Source organism: Hyaena hyaena, unplaced genomic scaffold (genome assembly GCF_003009895.1).
Source record: "Hyaena hyaena isolate Hyena2069 unplaced genomic scaffold, ASM300989v1 scaffold_70, whole genome shotgun sequence".
Classification (NCBI taxonomy): domain Eukaryota; kingdom Metazoa; phylum Chordata; class Mammalia; order Carnivora; family Hyaenidae; genus Hyaena; species Hyaena hyaena.
This window is the reverse complement of record NW_024080701.1, coordinates 3,077,191-3,096,789: the sequence shown is the minus strand read 5'-3', so window position 1 is coordinate 3,096,789 and position 19,599 is coordinate 3,077,191. Positions and strand designations below refer to the sequence as shown.

General features: G+C 40.1%; 1 protein-coding gene across 1 annotated transcript in view; it reads right to left on the bottom strand.

The window, feature by feature from the left end:
- Positions 1 to 19,599, bottom strand: part of STARD9 (StAR related lipid transfer domain containing 9) — a 125,928-nt gene that overhangs the window by 99,366 nt on the left and 6,963 nt on the right. Inside the window, exons 2-3 of the mRNA XM_039232845.1 lie at positions 17,750 to 17,819; positions 16,048 to 16,164 (exon numbers count right to left, since the gene is read on the bottom strand). Coding sequence (XP_039088776.1) covers positions 16,048 to 16,164; positions 17,750 to 17,819 — 187 coding nt within the window. The remainder of the gene's footprint in view (positions 1 to 16,047; positions 16,165 to 17,749; positions 17,820 to 19,599) is intronic.

Genomic DNA, 19,599 nt, shown 5'->3' with positions numbered 1-19,599 from the left:
GTCTATAAGACATATTAATTGAACAAGGCAAGATGCAGAATAATACATGTATACTCCAATTTTTTGAAGAAAAGAAATATACAATTATATGCTTATATTTGCATAGAATTCTCTGGGAATATATATGAGAAATTGGTAACAATGTTGCCTCAGCATAGGGGAAAGAGTTTGGCTAGAGACAGAAAAGAGATTTAATTTTCACTATATATCCTTCAATACTGTTTATTTTCTGCCATATGCATCTATTACCTATTTTTAAAAATTAATACAATTATTTTAGAAGAAAAATATTTTTAGTAAAGAATGACAAGAAGATACTTTCATTGGCAACATATAGAACTCAGCAGAGAGGCTGTCTTGTTTGGTACAGAAACAACAGAGAATGAGGGGCACCTAAGTGGCTCAGCTGGTTAAGGTTACAACTTCAGCTCAGGTCATGATCTCACAGTTCATGAGTTTGAGCCCCAAATCAGGCTCTGTCTTGACAGTGTGGAACCTGCTTTGGATTCTAGGTCTCCCTCTCTCTCTCTGGTCCTCCCAGACTCATTCTCTCTCTCTTTCTCTCTCTCTCAAAAATAAATAAACATTTAAAAAAGAAATAACAGAGAATGAAATGCAGTAGTAATAATAACAAGTGATACTTATTTAACATTTCTACTCTTTTCCAAAGTTGTGTCAAGCCTAATACTTCATTTTATTCTAACAATACTCCTATAGTGTTGGTAGGTGAGAGGATTATCACTCCCCCTTGAAAGGTAAAGAAATTGAGGCTGATAAGGGAGCATGAGGCAGGCTAAGGGTCAAGGCACAAATCAGCACATCCCAACCCCCAAGTGGGACATGTAGGATATTTCTTGGACACTCCCGACTACCCAAAAAACAGGAAAGGATAAAAAGCAAAGTCAAACTGATTAGTCTCTATCAGTTTACCAGAAAAAGGTAATCCCATCAATAGGCCAAAATCCAGGAACTCCCTACTGTCCTAATGTTAATGCCTTGCTAGAGGGAAAAACATCTTTAGCTTAACAATAGCTAGGCCTCCAGTAAGTCTTTAGCATGTGAAAGACTCTTTGGAAATTCCCTCTTGATCCCCCAACTCTATAAACCAGTCACCCCACACACTTCCAGTGCAGCTCTTCCCGCCCATGGGGTCCTGTCTTGGTGCCTTAATAAAATCACCTTTTTGCACCGAAGATGTCTTCAAGAATTCTTTCTTGCCATTAGCTCCAGACCCCACAAATTCCCCATCACTCCAAAACTTCAAGGCTATTTAAATTACATAATATAAAGCTTGTTCCACTAGACCAAAAGCCATCAAGTTTCGCCTGGAAGGGCAGTTATGTAAATGGACATGGGAGAGTCTAACACAGCTTCTTTCTTGAGTCAACCAGACAGACTAGTAAGAGAAATTTCAGTCAGAAAGTAGTCTACATTTTATAGCCAAAACAAAAGCACAGTTAACTAGGCCTTGGGAAAAACAGTCATCTATTCAGATTTGTATAAATTAGAGTAGAATGTATCACATACTTTACAGTCTTGTTAATAAAAGTGTAGTCCTCAGGCCAGCAGCAACTTCAGTTCTACCTCAACACATCTTGGTTCTAAATCTGCTTCTCTAATTTTAATTACTTTCAGGTGCATATGAACCACCTGATGATCTCTTTAAAATGCAGATTTTGAGGGGCATCTGGGTAGCTCAGGGCATCTGACTTTGGCTCAGGTCATGATCTCACCAGTTGGTGGGTTCAAACCCTCTGTGCCGCTCTGTGCGGACAGCTCAGAGCCTGAGCCTGCTTCAGATTCTGTGTCTCTCTCTCTCTCTACCCCTCCTCTGCTCACATTCTCTCTCTCAAAAATAAACAAACATTGTTAAATGAAGATTTCAATTCAGTACCTTTGGGCTGGGTCTGAAAATAGACATTTCTAACAAGCTCTAGGCAATATCAAGGTCCACACTTTGAGTAGCAAGGCAGAACCACCCCCAGGCTCTCTACATCTGCGCTCTCAGAGTAGGAAGCCCCAAAGTAGGAAGCAAGTCCTCTTCATCTCATGGTACTGAGCCATCTGGATGTGTATAGTATTTAGTAAAGCTCAACCAGCATATCCAGAAGGAAAAACCAGCAATGTGTTCCTGGGAGGCTATTTTTCTACAAGAAAGCAGCTTAAATAATAAAATCAGAACACTTCTACTATTCTGGAACAACAACAAATAGATCTATATGATCCCCCATGGGCAGGCTGCTGAGAAATCAGTAGAGATGGAGATACCATGGCCACAAGCTCCGGGTCTGGAAACAAAGAAAGACAAGTAATAGTGAGAAGGTCAGAAAGATGATATAGGCACTATAGCCTATTAGAACCTCTATAAAGGAAGATTTGAATGAGACATTAGATTTGCTCAAAATCTATTCTGCAAAAAGGAGTTATATCAAGTGAGGTAAACAAAACAAAATCAACAAAAATCTTAGCAAAACTCTCTGGTATAAATACACTCACAGTATTTTTTTAAAAAAATTTTAATGCATTTATTTTTGAGACAGAGACAGAGCATAAGCAGGGGAGGTACAGAAAGAGAGGGGAACACAGAATCTGAAGCAAGCTCCAAGCTCCCAACTGTCAGCACAGAGCCCAATGCGGGGCTCGAACTCAAGAGCTGCAAGATAATGATCTGAGCCCCTGCACACTCACATTATGTTTACCCAGCACCTAGCATATGCTTGACATACAGTAGATAAACATTTGTTGAGTGAGTCAATGCTGTTTCTGCAACCCTGTAGCCCAGGATACTCAGCCTCCTTCCCTCAGGTTAAAAATCTTCATCTCCCCAAATTATCTAAAGTGAAAGTACCTATCCTCCCTTTTCTGCTTTTGGAAAGGGAGTAATGACATGGCCTCTATCTGCTGCATATCCAGGATGCTCTTGAGGCCACTGTGCCATTATGCAAAAAAAACCCCATGATTAGCCTCCATAACCCTTGGAGCTTGGAGCAGCTCAGAGGTGGAAGGCCAGGTCTGGCCTCCCAGAACACTTGGCTTCACCCTGGACTGGCACTACCGAATCCACTCAAACACACCGTGTACACTCTTATTCTTGCCTTACAATCTTCGCATTTAGTCAGAGGGAGAGATTCTGAGTAAAATCACCTCCCTTGAATTCATGTAAAGCAATCTATGGGTAGTATGTTATTCCTCTGGATTCCTGAAGTACTTACCATAAGTACCACTCATTTAACACTTGAATGCTTGGAATTGTTGATTATTTTTATGTATCTAAAGCTTGGTACTCCCAATAAGATTGTAAACTTTCTGAGGGCAAGGATCATCTTTTATATCACTCCATATTCAGCACAGCACTCAACGCCATTGTGTTGCAAATAGTAGTTGCTTCCTAAATACTTACTGAATGAATCAAAGAAACAGTGTGCTGGGGAATGTGGGGCATTCAAAGACAGATGCCCAGTCTGCCTTCAAGGACCACTCAGTCTATTAAAATAGGAAAGTCATGTACCCAAAGAGCATTAACTATATACACAGAAAATGTCAGAGTAACAAACACTATGAGAATTTAGGAGATGGCAACTTCAAGGAGGAAATACCATTTTAACTGAGTCTTGAAGAACAAACAGCATTCTGAATGGCAGGAACTGGAGAGGTGAGATATTTTAATATATTTTAGGAAGAGGAGCCAACATGAGGAAAAGCAAGGAAATATATGGTGGAATTTTGAGGAAGAGCAATAAATAAAATAACTAGGATAATCTGAGAAAGAAAGGGAAAAGGACTACCTTGTTTAATATTAATAAATAATAACGGGCGCCTGGATGGCTCAGTTAACAAAGCATACAACTCTTGATCTCGGGGTTGCGAGTTTGAGCCCCACAAGAGGTACAGAGATTACTTTAAAAAAATAAAATTTTAAATGTAGTGAGAAGTGTGGTGTATACTTTAATATTTCAAAATTTCTAAAACAGTATGGTTCCGTCACGAGAATACAAATAGATCAATGGAACAAAACAGAGTTTAAAAGAGACCCCAAGTATATATAAGAAATAGTAAATGATAAAAGTGGCTTTTCAGATCAGTAGAAAAAGGCTGAGTGTTCAATAAATGGTAATGAGACAGCCAGCTAGCTGAGAATCAAGTAAAGCTGAAGCTCTACCTCATTTCTTACACCAAAAAGCTTCAAATGCATAAAACATTGAAAGGATAAATCTATTAGTAGGCCAGAAAAAAATGGTATTTTTATAATCTCAGAATGGAAGCCCTTTATAAGTTAAACACATCAGGAAGCCATAGAGAAAGGTTGACAGATTTGCCTACTGAAGATCATGGGAGAAGGGAAGGGAAAAAATAGTTTCAAAAAGAGAGGGAGGCAAACCATAAGAGACTCTTAAATACAGAGAACAAACCAAGGGTTGATAGGGGTAGGGGGGAGAAGGGAAACTGATGATGGGCACTGAGGAGGGCACTTGTTGCGATGAGTACTGGTTGTTGTATGTAAGCAATGAATCACAGGAATCTACCCCCAAAACCAAGAGCACACTGCATACACTGTATGTTGCCAACCTGACAATAAATTATATTAAAAAAAAAAAAAGAGGCGATGACAAATGAAAAAAAGAGGCGACAAAAAAATTACCATGAGCAGAATCAAAACAAAAATAAAAATGTGAAATATTTCTAGCATTTGAAACAGAGGGATCAGTTTCCTTAATAGGCTAACTACAAATAAGAAAAAAATAAACAATACAGTAGAAAAATGGGGGGAAATATGAATGCATTATTCACAGAAAAGACAAAAATGGTCAAGAAACTTGAAAAGATGCTCAATCTCAATTATAATGAACCAAAAGCAAAGCCAACAAGATACTATTTTTATGTACCAGATGAGCATAGATTGAAAAGTTTGGTAATAATAAATATTGACAAGGGATACAATAGGGTATTCTGTTAAGGGTTTAAAGTGGTACCATCTTTTTGGAAGGCAATTAGACAAAAATCTATTGAAATTTAAAACGCACAAATTCTCTGGGATGCCTAGGTGGCTCAGTTGGTTGAGCTGCCGACTCTTGGTTTCAGCTCAGGTCATGATCTCATAGTCATGCGATCAAGCCCCATGTCAGGCTCTATGCTGACAGTGAGGGGCCTGCTTTGGATTTTCTCTCTCCCTCTCTGCCCCTCCTGGGCTCACTTGTGCACACTCCTCTCTCTCTCTCAAAATAAACAAACACTTAAAAAGAAATAAGTGAAATGCACTAACGCTCTGAACATGCAACAGCACTTTGAGAAATCTGTCTTACAGTTATACTTGCAAAAATGCAAAGATGCTTATTCCAGCATTGTGTATCATAGCAGAAACCTGGAAATATCCCAACTGTCCATTACTAGAAAACTAGTTAAACTAGAATACCTTGGGGCACCTGGGTGGCTCAGCTGGATAAGCGTCTGACGTTGGCTCGGGTCATAATCTTACAGTTCGTGGGTTTGAGCCCTGCATTAGGCTCTGTGCTGACAGCTCAGAACCTGGATCCTGCTTCCAATTCTAGGTCTCCCTCCCTCTCTTTCTCTCTCTGCCCCTCTCCCACTTGGACTGTCTCTCTCTCAAAAATAAACGTTAAAAAAAATTTAAGGGGAAAACCTATAATACCTTTATACAATAGAGTTCTATGTAGCATTAAAACAATGAGGTAGAATCATATATATAGCAAATAAATTAGGACCAACTGAAGCTAAATAGAATAAAGCACATTGAGAAATAGTATGTATAGTGTAAACCACTTCGCATTTTGAAAAGGCTATATGATATATACTTATTTACATTTAGAGAATGTCTGGAAGGATACCAAAGAAACTGTAGACAGTGGTTACCTCTAGAGAATAAGACTGGGGGTGGAGGGGGGCTGAGGCCTGGAAGGGGAAGGTTTTCTTTACTTTTTACGTTATACCTTTCTTTACTGTTTGCACATTTTATAATTAGCTTGTATTGCCTTTACAGCAAAATATTTTTAATAAACTAATCAATCTGCTGACACTTTATATGCAGTCATCTGCTTTCTGCTGAGTACAGAACTTAGAGAGAAAGCAGTCCCATTTCTTTCTCCACACTTTGCAAACCGTTTTCACGACACTGCACTTAGAAGGGGCCTTTTGTTGGTCAGCTGGACTGGCTCCCCCAAACAGAGGACCATTGACATGGTGCTGAGAGGATACTTGGACACAGACTTACTGTGCAAGTATGTATGTGGGAGAGAATTTAGCACCTGGCAAGGCAGACCAGGTGGCCTCCTCTGGAGAGGCTTACTGTCATCAGTCTGCCTGAACATGCTTGTCTACTGCGGTAGGCTTTTGTTCAAAGGGCTGCTGTTTATTGTATATCCCCTCCTTTAGATGATTTTGTAAATCTGTTTTTCCAAACACTTTCAAAGTAAAACAAAAAACAAAAGAACAAAAAAAAAACCTAAGTAATCATTACTATCACCACACTTCAAGGATTTAATGGACAATCCTTTAAAACTCAGGACAAATTCAAATATAAAGGGAGTGCATGTATAGGGCAACTTGTCAGCACTGCACATGGGAACAAAAGAAATTCTGGGTAATGTCAAGGACAACTGTCTCAGGAACCCTGTTTATATTTATACTTAGGCTGTCTCATGTCTGCAACTGACTATCGAGCTTTGAGCATGCCTCCCTTACAGATAACCTCTCTCACCAGCCTAGACTCAAGGACCCAGACAGTACCAGAAATTTCTGTTACCCTTGACTCACAGGGGACGGGAAAAAAATGCAATCAAGCTTTCGCTTTTTAAAAGATTTCTCTAGTTTCTGCTGTTAATTTTTGTATACGCATCCAGCACCAGCAGCAAACATTAAGTTTCAAGGATCCCAGTTCCTCAGATTTTTATGAGTCTGAAAGCTACTCTAAAGATTCATAGTCAAGTTTCCAGGGAGGGGAAAATCTGTTAGATGGAAGCCAAAAGAATGACCTTATTCCCTTAAAATCCAGCCCAGGGCCATGCTTATGTAGCTGAGCAGCTGTGCTGCTGGCAGGGGTAACATAATGAAATGAAACACTCATGATAATCTCCCTTCCCCCACTCGTGCCTGCACAGCCTCATCCAGTTATTGCACAAAAAGGCTTTTTCTTATAAACTTCTCTCCCTTCTACTTCTGGCTCCATCTTGGTTGGGAAGAAATAGCACTAGTGATGGAATGTACACAGCTCTGCAAATATTCATGAGAAAATGCTTTGACACCCACATGTTCCCCAGCTCCCCTAACACATACATGCACTAGGGAAAAGGGATGCACAGAGACACTGATAGGGGTATGTGGTTCTCTAACTTAAGTAAACTCCAAGGCTTCTCAAAACAGGTAGCAAGATTCAAGAAGGCAGAGTCCTAACTTGTCTTTCACCCACTGAACCATAAATTGAATAATTAATCCAATGGCCATTAATTGGTCATTTCAAATGTGCAGCACAGGGGCATTTGGCTGGTTCAGTCCGAGAAGCATGTGACTCTTGATCTCAGGGTTGGGAGGTGGAGACCCAAGATGGGTGTAGAGATTACTTAAAGATAAAATCTTAAATATATATATCTTTAAGAGGCGCCTGGGTGGCTCAGTTGATTAAGTGTCCAACTCTTGACTTTGACTCAGGTTATAGTCTCACAGTTTGTGGGTTCAAGTCCTGCACCAGGTGCCGCACTGGCAGCGCAGCACCTGCTTCAGACTCTTTCTCTCTGCCCTTCCCCATGCATGCTCACTCACACTCTCTTTCTCAAAATAAATCAACTTTAAAAATTAAATAAATCAAATCTTAAAAAAAAATAGCGTGACACTGGAAATACATAAATAGAGCTATGTATGATGTGGCATTTGAAACCTTGGACTTTGGAGTCACATAGTCAAGGGTTTGAATACTGGATCTATGACTTGGTGGTAGGACCTTAAAGCAAGCTACTCAAACTATCTGAGCCTGTTCCTCTCCTGAAAATGGGGATAATAATGCCTATTGTAAAAAGTGGTACAATCCTAACAGCATCCCCCCATCTGTGAACTCTCAAATTCCTTTTAATTGTACTTTCTTCTTCATGTTTCCTCTTCTTTTGTTCTAATGTCCCTCTCCTCAGCTTCACTAACTCTTCCACCTTCTCTACTCATAGTCCATTTCTCTACCTCACTCTACTTACATTCTGAGGAAGTAATAGATCACTTGCCTTCATCGTATAATGGGTTGGGGTCCCCAGAGAGAAACACTGCTTCTGTGCCAGCAGTATCTAATCATAGCCTAGTCACATCAGAGAATCCATAATAGGCACTCAATAGTCCCCCATGCTACTAGATGGCAATAGTATCATTTCCTCATCTTGAATGAGTACAGAGACAGGAATAGATCCATTCTAAAGAGCAAGAGCTTTCCTTGGGATTCTGCTAAGCAGCAAATTTCCTGCCATGCAGGAACCACTGTGTTGCAGTTCATGACCCTTGTCAGTAGAATAAACAACCGGCATGTCCCTGCAACATTAAGGACAATTCTAGACTAGCTAAAGAGAAAAAAAAAAAAAATCCTATAACTGATTTTTGTCTCTCTAGGCCTTCATCATTAAAATAAGTATCCTGAATAGTCTCTAGCATTCTACTAATATCGACATTCTGGATTTTTTATTTAAGTAATCCCTAAATTACTTAACTTGAACTCATGACCCTAAGATCAAGAGTAGCATGCGCAGGGCTCAATCGCTTGAGTAACTGACTCTTGATTTCGCCTCAGGTCACGATCTTACAGTTAGTGAGATCGAGTCTCACACTGGGCTCTGTGCTGACAGCACAGCCTGCCTGGGATTCTCTCTCCCCCTCTCTTGGCTACTCTCCTACTTGCTCTGTCTCAAATAAATACACATTTTTAAAATTTTAATAAAGGGGGGCGCCTGGGTGGCTCACTTGGTTAAGTGTCCAACTTTGGCTCAGATCATGATCTTGTGGTTGGTGAGTTTAAGCCGCATGTTGGGCTCTGTGCTAACAGCTCAGAGCCTACAGCCTGCTTCAGATTCTGTTATCTCCTTCTCTCTGTCCCCCTGCTCATGCTCTGTCTCTCCTCTCAAAAATAAACATTAAAAAAAAATTTCTAATAAAAAAAAGAGTCGCATGCTCTTCTAAGCCAGCATGTGCCCCTCAACATTCGGGAATTCTAAAGTAAAAACATCCATTAACCACATATCAGGATTCAAAAACTCTGCACCAATTATTCCTCATGTTCTAATTACATACAATCCTCTACAATTTAATTTGAAATCCTCTATTTTGCCCTAATGGAAATGAAGACCAACTGGTTTAAAGCTCCATAAACTGTTAAAATCACCATGTTCTGTACTTGAACATATTATTACCTCTCTGTCCCATCTCTGAACTGACATTTCTTCATTAAATCATCCCGTGCAGATGCACACAAGGTATACTATACTGATAATGGCTTTCCTCTTGGTTTCTGTAGTCAGTCCTTTAATCATTTTTAGGGGTATGTGGGGTTTTCCTCTGAAGACTCCATGTTGCTAACATCCTCAAGCTAAAGTCCAGAAGAAGCAATGGGGGCCTGGGTGGCTTAGTCAGTTAAGTATCTGACTCTTGATCTCGGCTCAGGTCAGGATCTCACGGTTCGTGACATTGAGCCCCACATGGGTCTCTGCGCTGCCCCCTCAGAGCCTGCTTGAGATATTCTCTCTCTCTCAAAAAAAATAATAAACTTAAAATTTTTTTAAAAAGAGAGAAGCAAAATGTCTTTGTTCACAGCTGACATGATTCTGAAGAAAATTCTGAGAAATACACACATGCATACACACACACACACAAACACACACACACATTCTTCGTAACCCCTTTGGGGCTCTTTGAGGGTAGGCAATGGATGAACTTACTGTGTGTGGTTCGATAGTCAGTGTACTGTGGAGACTAAATAAATATTATAAAAACAAAAGCACAATCACATTGCTGCCGTAACTTCAGTTTTGGATTCAGTGGTTAGGAGGAAGAAATCTCCTGCACACTCACACGATTTTTTTATCTGGAAAAGATACAAGTGTTTTAACGGTATTGTGTTCCAGTTAAATAACTGAACATTTTAAAATAAAGAGTCCCAGGAGAATAGAAGCAATTGGTTTCCACAAAGGGCTGGGTAGCTTTTTGTTCCTGGATGTGCTTTCTGTTGACTCAGTCTGCACTTGTTTTGACAACCAATTACAGTCCTTTGTGGGTAAAGCTGAGCTAATGCTCTTCATGGAAATTTTTACAAACACAAAATTACCCAAACACAATGCACTTGAGCAGAGGACTCCCACTCCAACAGATATTCCTGACCAGGAGGAAGGGAAGGGAAGTTAATTTTCCAAGTGCAGCATGCTAATCCAGAAGGGATCATAACCAGACTGAAAGAAGAGATTTTCAAATCTAGCTCAGCTCTTAGCAGCATAAGCCTCACTTCCCTCGTACTGTGATAGGGTCATCACCACAGGGAACCAAGCCACAGTACTCAGGAACCCCCTTATCAAATTCCAGTTGCCAAGCCCTGGACTGGGAACTTAATTATTTCATTTCCTTCTCACAGTAACTCAAGCACAAGAAACTAGAACTCAGAAAATTTAAGTAACTTGTCCAAAGTCAGCCAGCTAATAAGTGGCTATGCCTGAATTCAAACACAAGTCTAACTTCAGAAAGTAGATTAATACAGATTCAAGACAGATAAAATGTTGGTCCATTTTGAAGAAAAGCCTTGATTGCAAGTCCAATATCAACAAAGACTAAAAACACAATTTAGACCAATGCTGACCTGCCTTAAGAACGGAAGCTAATGGGGAGCCTAGGTAGCTCAGTCAGTTAAGCGTCTGACTTCAGCTCAGGTCATAATCTCACAGTTTGTGAGTTCAAGCCCCACATCGGGTTCCGTGCTGATAGCTCAGAGCCTGGAGGCTGCTTCGGATTCTGTGTTTCCCTCTCTCTCTTCCCCTCCTCTGCTCATGCTCTCTCTTTTCCAAAAAATAAAGAAACATTTTAAAAAATTTAAAAAAAAAAAGGGAAGCTAATGATACCAAGGTCACAGGGTAACAGACAAGACAGGTGGTATGATCCCCTAGCACCACCCATTCACTACAGTCATCTCTCTCTCTTTCCCCTTCACCCTCTCTCCACTTTCCTAATTTACCATCTCTTCCTTTTCCTATATCCCTTTTTCTTTTTATACTGTATTGTAGCAAAGCATATGAACTTTGCATTCAGATAACCCTGTGTTCAAATCTAAGGCTCATTCCTTACTGTGTGACTTTGGCCAGATCATGTAACCTAAGCCTAAATTTCCTCAACTATAAAAGGATAAAATCTTCAAAAAAAAAAAAAAAAAAAAAGGATAAAATCTTCTACCTTTTAGGCTGTTGAAGGGATTATCAGATAATATGTATGAAGAGATGACCAGGTCTCTAGTAGACTAAATGTGACTTGAACTTGGAGAGTGAATAAGGCTTGGTAGCATACAATTTAGAATTGGACAGTCTTGGATTTGAATCCCTGCTTCACCACTTACTGGCTAAGTGATTTGGGCAAGTCTTGTAACCTTATAGATAAGTAAGTAAACTTATAGATAAGCTTCCTTATCTATAAGATGGAATCTATAGTATAGACTAAACAGATTTGGGAGATGATCAAATGGAATGATAAACATTTAGAAACTATAGATATGGAACAAATAAAGCTTCGACTCAGTAGAATTTGCAGTAGTGACTTGTTCTCTACAGGCCCATGTTTGTGGATGCCTGATCTATTTATCAAATGTGTCACCACTAAGAACTAGGAAGTGCTGAAGCACTAAAAAATGCTAATCTCGAACATATCTTTTGAGGTTGTAAAATATAAAAAGAGGAAGATAGAAGAGTACAGTATAATGAAAAGACCACCATAAGAGGCACAGGTCCAGTCCCACTTGGGCCTTAACGGCCGGTATAACACCACATAAATCACACAGCTGTATCTGGAACATGAGGGGTCTGGAAACATTTTTTATTTTCCTGACTGGGATTGCTACTGGCATTTAGAAGGTAGAGGCCAGAGATGCTGCTAAACACCTTACAGTGTGCAGGACAGACTTCTACAGCAAAGAATTATCAATAGTAGTGAGGTTGAGAAGCCCTAGCCTAGATGACTGCTAAGTTCCCGTCAAGCTCTAACATTCTAAGAGATTATGATGAGGCAGCACCAACACCACCTAAAAGATGACATTCTTGCCAACATCTATCATGCAAAGGCTTATGATACTGCTCAAAATCCCCCTACAGTCAGTGGCGGAATTTTTTCCCTCTAATATTTGAATATTCTGAAATCAATACTATATTTTTGTGGGTAAGGACAGTCCTTCCCCATAACAGGAAGAGACTTAGGGATGAAGAGGACTCAGTCCTCCAGGGACTTGGTCTCTGGCTCTTTGCAGTGAGAATCAGTGTTTCCAAAGCCATGAGATTCCTTCTGGGCAAGATGATTTAGGTAACTCTGATTCAAGGTCAGAATAAGATAATACACATAACAGCAGAGGTGAATCTCAAATACATCATGCTAATTCAAAGAAGTCAGACTCAAAAGGCTACATACTATTCTAATACATTTACATGATATTTGGGACCAGACAAAACTGTAGTGACAGAAAAAAGATTAACAGATGCCAGGGGCTGGAAGTAAGAAGAATAGTTTGACTGCAAAGGAATATAAAGAGATTTGGGGAATGATGCACTGTTTTATATACTGATTATAGTATAAGCTACACAACCATGTTTGTCAAAACTCATAGAACTGCACACTGTACACTAAAAAGGTGAATTTTACTGTATCTAAATTATACTTCAATAAAATTGCCCGGGTGCCTGGGTGGCTCAGTTGGTTAAGTGTCCGACTTTGGCTCAGGTCATGATCTCATGGTTCGTGGGTTCGAGCCTCATGTCAGGCTCGGTGCTGACATCTCGGAGCCTGGAGCCTGTTTCAGATTCTGTGTCTCCCTCTCTCTCTCTGACTCTCCCCAGCTTGCACTGTCTCTCTCTCTCAAAGATAAACAAACTTTAAGAAAATTTTTTAATAAAAATAAAAATGCCCCCTCTCACCTCCACCCCCAAAATAAGATCACAAATGCTATGGAGAAAATTGTTATACTTTGGGAGAGGATGAACTGGATGACATCAAAATTCTTACCACCCCATGTCCTATGATTTTATGACAATCTGCCTCTCCTATCCTGGTGATCTCAGGGTTAAGTCTGGGCTCCAATATCTGTGTTAAAGCAATGGGTGCCTCTAACGAACTTATATGCATATGAGTTCTGCCATCATTCAGGGATAGCTGGCCCTATTTTAGCTTGTGACAGAGGCTCTTTCCCTGCTGTCTCCTATCTTAATTCCCTTTGGGACTGATGAGGGCCTTAGACAATAAACAAGTCAGAATAAACCTCAGGGGACACTGGTTTTATCTCTCTGCACAGGCTTCCTGTCCAAATGGAACACTTCATCTTTTCCACTGAACTTCAAACCAAGCAAGAGAAGAAGAATCATATTTATTAACTCCCCTCCACTATGGACTTCCGGGCTTCCCACCAGATTATTTTTACACACTAACCCTATATAAATGTACAAGGTGAGCTTCACTCCTAAATTATACCCAAGTTTGGTGAGACATTTATAGATACAGATACGTAGTTTTGTTTTCTTTACATACATCACTGGCCCAGATTATTACTCTAACAAATGTTACACAAAATAGTTAACTTTTCTTATTTCCATATTTAGGTATGCTATAGCCAGGCATGACTGAAATAGCCATCAGAATGTTCATACTTTCTGCTAATAAAGACCACTGTCTTCTATGACACATATGCAGTCACAACTGTGAAATGCTGAGGAGTTCCATTCTCTTATTTGAGTCAGCTCCTTTCTTGCTCTGCATGGAGGGTCTCAGTGGAACAGTTATAAACACCAGGAACCAGATACCTCATACATTCTTGAGTGCTAGGATAAAAACCAAGGTCCAAAAGACAAGCCTGGACCTGCCAGTGCCTTTATATTCCAAAGGACAGACAATTTGGTAGGGACCAGGTACTATCCACACTGCCCTTTTCTGCCCATTTACAGCAAACACATTGTGACTATAAACATGGGGTGCTCATTACAACAGAAGGGGCTCACAGAAACAACAAACCCCATAGTGGACTAGGGTCTTATTTCCATCTGTTCCCTTCAGAAAAGAAAGGGGGAATTACACTCCCGTGGTTTGAAATTACTCAATCATCTTCAGAAGTCTACAGTGGCAAAAAAAATCAGTACTGTCCCCTAAATCACTTAAACTTTTTTTTTTTTTTTTTAATAATTGCTTATTCTTGAGAGAGAGAGAGAGAGAGACAGAGAGAGAGGCAGACAGAGGAGCCACACTGACAGCAGAGCACGATGAGGAGCCTGAACTCACAAACCATGAGATCATGACCTGAGCTGAAGTCAGACACTTAACTGCCCGTGCCACTTGGGCACCCCTCACTTTTTTTTTTTTAACCTTTTAAGCCACTCAAACTTGATAACATTGCTTCTTTAGCATAATCAGTAAAAGTTTCACAAAAAACTAAAACACTTAGCAGAAAACATACTTTAGCTTTTTATTCAAAAGTATACAGACTGATGGGCTGCCTGGGTGGCTAAGTTGGTTAAGCATCCAACTTTGGCTCAGGTCATGATCTCACGGTTCCTTCAGTTTGAGCCCTGCATCAGGCTCTCTGCTGTCAGCGCAGCAGATCCGCTGTTCCCCTCCCCGCTTTCTGCCTCTACCTCACTCATACACACGCTCGCTCTCTCAAAACTAAACATTAAAGAAAAAGTATGCAGACTGACAGGGAATGGTTGTCCAGGGTTCCCCCCAAAATATTTCCATTTCCAGGGGTATTTCCTAAGAACTGATTCCTACAGTGTTTTTTCATATGTAAGTATGATGATACTGACCCACAGAAGGCCAAATAAATGATTTTTCTAATTTTAGGGATGGACTTTCATAGAAAATATCCTGGTAGCTGCTAAGGTGAGGGCTATTATCTGTAGTCATAGAACTGAATGAGGCAAGGTTTGCTGGGCATCACCGGGATTGAATGCATGACCTTCAACAATGCTCAAACTAGGACAATACTGCTGCTTCACAGAAACAGAGAGAAGCCCTATAGACCCAGCTGGCCAGACCTGCCGCCTCAGAAACTTGTGAGAGAGCTAAGTAGCACTACCAGACACAGGAAGGGTGACCTACAGTCTTGCTAAGAAGGCCTTGGCTGGTTCTCTCAATCCTAAACAGATTCATTAATTTCACTTCTCACATACTTGCAGGCCACCAGACTAGCTGTCTAGCCCTTTTACACTCAGCCTAGGGCCATAAGCTCAAGCCTGACTCTCAAAGATACTAGCCTCTAGGATTCCTGGGCCCTTTTGCTGTATATAATAAAGGGCACGTTTTAGGTGAGCCCATTTATCTGTCATAGGAGTAGAACACTACCCAAACTAATTTCTACCCACCTGAATCATGCTGTGGCCCAAGCCTAAATGGACACTAGCCAACTTTCATGACCTGAGCAAGCAGTCTTTTCCCATCTCCTTTCTGCAACTGAAGCCTCTCACTAGTATTTCTCAGATCAGGACATCATTAGCTTCTGACCAAAATATTAAAGTAAGAAATAGCCAGGGCCCAACTCCATGTTAATTTCCCAATAATTATCCAGTTAGAGATGAGAAAAATAGGGGCACCTGGATGGCTCAGTCGGTTGAGCGTCTGACTTCGGCTCAGGTCATGATCTCACGGTTGGTGAGTTCGAGCCCCGCGTCAGGCTCTGTGCTGACGGCTAGCTCAGAACCTGGAGCTGTTTCAGATTCTGTGTCTCCCTCTCTGACCTTCCCCTGCTCATGCTGTCTCTCTCTCTCTCTCAGAAATAAATAAAACATTAAAAAAATTAAAAAAAAAAAAAAAAAAGAAATGAGGAGAGTAAAGGAAAAATGGCATTACCACATCCTGAGATGCATACTGGGGGTCTTCTGGGTTGACTGACCAGTAGCAATAATCAAAGCCAAATGCCACAACCTTCTCCCGAGAGTCGCCAAAGCCATCTGGTCGACTGTCCACCTAAAATCAAACACAGGATAGTCTCTTCTATCATAGTATCAGAATGTAGCCAGTGTCACCTGATTCCTCCCTGTTATAGCTAGAGAGACCTAAACTGGTCATGAAAATCTTTATGTTAACTACCTGAAAAAAGAAAAAAAAAAGTAACCTTTGTCATTTCCTCAAATAAAACTCCCAGAGAATTAAAGATGCCTATCATACTATCACCTATCTGCCTACATCTGAACAGCTTAGGAGAGAAAGCCTTTCCCTCTCTGAGCATCTTCTTATCACTATCATTTTTTTCTCCAAATATTTCCATAAAGAATACCAGGAGTGCATGCATAGTTCGGTGCCTGAGTCTGACAGAGTCTACCAACCTAGGGCTTTCACAGAGGTCCCTGGGTATGCACCCCCAGTGAATTAGGAAGCACACTGGACAGAAGAGCAAGCACCAACCCAACTGTCCGAAGTAGATGAGGGTAGAGCCAGTTTGGAACCACAGTGACCTCCAGGTATTAGAGAATGCTATTATTCCCAGAAATGTCTTGTTTTACTATTTAATATTTAGACTCTGAACAGAGATAGACAACCCCCTAGCACTAGCCACTATAAACTACAGTAGAAAGAGGCTGTCAGAATGACTAAGAAATTTTTAGTGGATAACTGACTCCAAGGAAGTACACAACTAAGGAGGTGTGCAGGGGGCAGATTAGAGTTTGATCTTGGCCCGGATTTATTCTTAAAAACCAAAACTCTCAGCTTTCAGAAAAAAGCCCCTGAAGTGTTTACGTAACAGATATATAAATAAGAGACAGCAGAGAATAAAAGGTCTTTTGTCCCTGGGGATCTCCTGTTGAAAGTTTGGCAGGTCCTGTTCACTTTTACCACAGAGCTGCTGTCAAAAGGAAATAAATCACATCACATGAGTGGGGCATGGCTGAAAGGCTTGGGGTCTAGATAACCCTCACTCTTGCAAGTCAGCTTCCTTAGCTCTCAGTCACATGGCCAGCTTCCTTCTCTCACACCCCAAGGCCAAGAAAGAATCTCTTCCACTTCTACTGTTGTGGTAAAGGAAGGAATGGGATGGAGGAAATTAGCCCTGGTAGGGGGTAGGGGGTGGGGAAGGAAGTTCCCAGTGTTTGTTCAATTGTGACTCAAAGGTCAGTCAGATCTGTGAAAGAAAATCTGTAACAAGACTCAGGACAGTGACCAACTCCATTCTGGGATCTGGTGCATACTAAAATCTCTGGTAATGATTCTAGATTAAGTGATATCAAATGAGAGGCTTGGGACCAAGCCTAACTGATGGTCAGGTGAGTTAAATATATCCACAGATATACCCAGCATGACTTAAACTGTCCATGGTGCCCATAAGCAGTTAGTAACCAGTTTCTAAACAACTGTACTCTATGTGACAGAACGTGGGCTACAGTGCTACAATCCCTGTACTTCTTTCCTGCCTTATTTTTATACTTGCTTTGTACATAGGTCAAAACTCTTCCCTCTCCCGATCCTCCAACCTAAACACATCTTCATCCCAGAAGCCCCTGTAATCATACAAAGATCTCAGTGGAAAGAGAAAGGAAAACAACTGCAGGCTTACCTTTAAATTTCTGATTTTTGCCACTTTGCCAGCAACTTCCATGATAATTCTTCCCCCTTCTTTGATCTCCCTAGGAAAAAAGACCCAAATTCATATGAGAAGAAACATTGCTTTAAAAAAAAATCAAGAAAAGGGAAGCTGAGATCAGCGCTATTGGGACAAAATGTTTCCCTACTGCTGTCTCCTAAGTAGCTGTCCCCTGGCAGACATGCTTCTCTGGATCATTAGAATTTGGCTCTGGAACAACTAAGAATTACCACTACTGAGCACCCTCCGTGTGGTAGGCACTGTATTAGGTATAGTACATATTATACTTCATCTTATGCAATCTTCCCGCTAACACAATCTCCTGACACGGCTTCCTACCATATCTTCGTTTTTTTTAGATGGAAGACTGAAGCTGAGAGAAATTCTGTAACTTGTCCAAGCTCAAACAACAGCAGTGGCAGAGCTGGGGTTTCAACCCAGATTTACCTGACCATAAAGCCTGGGCTCTTAACCATGCCTTACAAATCAGGCTTCAAACTCTGGAATGTATCCTTCGCTCAGAGCACAGCAGAGCATCCCCTCTCATTTTCTCTTGGATTTTGAGCACAGGTGATAATGAAAAAGGTTTTGGACAGTGTAACTGATTCTTAAAGTATTAGTGTAGAAGTAAAAAAAAAAAAAGTTTTTAAACTTAATTTGGGGACAGCTTTTTTCTGTTTACAGTATAGTTTATCATCTTCTTCCTTCCCTTTCTCAAAAAAAATATAGTTTGGAATTCACAGAAACAAAACCAGCAAGTCTTGAGATTTTTTTGAGTTAGGGTGAAAAAGATAGTTGAAAATTAATACATACTTTCTCAGTGAATAAAGTTGTAGCTGTCATATTAAGTAGGCAAGTTTACATGCTGGTGTTTAGAAAATGGATAAAATATTAAAAACCATGTTGCATTAATCTGTTTTAAGTCATACCATTTTCAGAGTTCTATGTAAGGTGGGGTTTTGTTTTCTTTTTAGGGATAGTTTGTAATAGTAATAACTGTCCCTTATGTTAGTGAATTACATATGTACAAATTGAAACTGTAAATTGTGAACACTGGAAAGCACCATTGTGACATAGAGTAAACATCTTAGTAATATATTAAAATGAATGTAAATGGAGGTTAAAATTACATTACTGTGAAACTCATCTTCCAACTCTAAGTTAAGCTTTGGAGATTTGTATTAGTAGGTAACTAAACACTGCACATTTCTGTACAAGCCAAGATTATCATTTCTTTGTAACTTATTATTCAGCTTGGCAGTTGCTTTTGATTTGGTGAATTGATAACATGGTATATATTTAAGCAGTTTGAAACTATTCATTTCTACACACTATTTTTTAAAATCATCTACTAGAATGAAACATACAATAAAACTACCTGTGCTGAAATTTGGGGGAAGTTTAGGTCCTTTAAAAAAAAAAAGTATTAATAATCATTGACTACATCTATGATAAAAGTGCTTATTTTGGTTTACTTAGATAATGCTGCAGTTGGTGGAAATGATAAACATTTAAAGTGTTAACACTCTGTGAATGCCTTGGATTTAAGAGAATAAACATTTTATAAAAATAAAAAAAAATAAAAAAAATAAAAAAAAAAAAAAGGTTTTGGAGTCATCTCTGTTGAGATGTTGAGAACATATTTCCCAAATCCTTTCATTTAGTCTTCCTAAATCGGAATGAGAGCCAAGACACTCAATAATTTTTCTATGTTGCTCAATGCAATCCCAATCAAAACTGCACCAGCATTCTTCTCAAAACTAGAACAAACTAGGGGCGCCTGGGTGGCTTAGTTGGTTAAGCATCCGACTTTCACTTAGGTC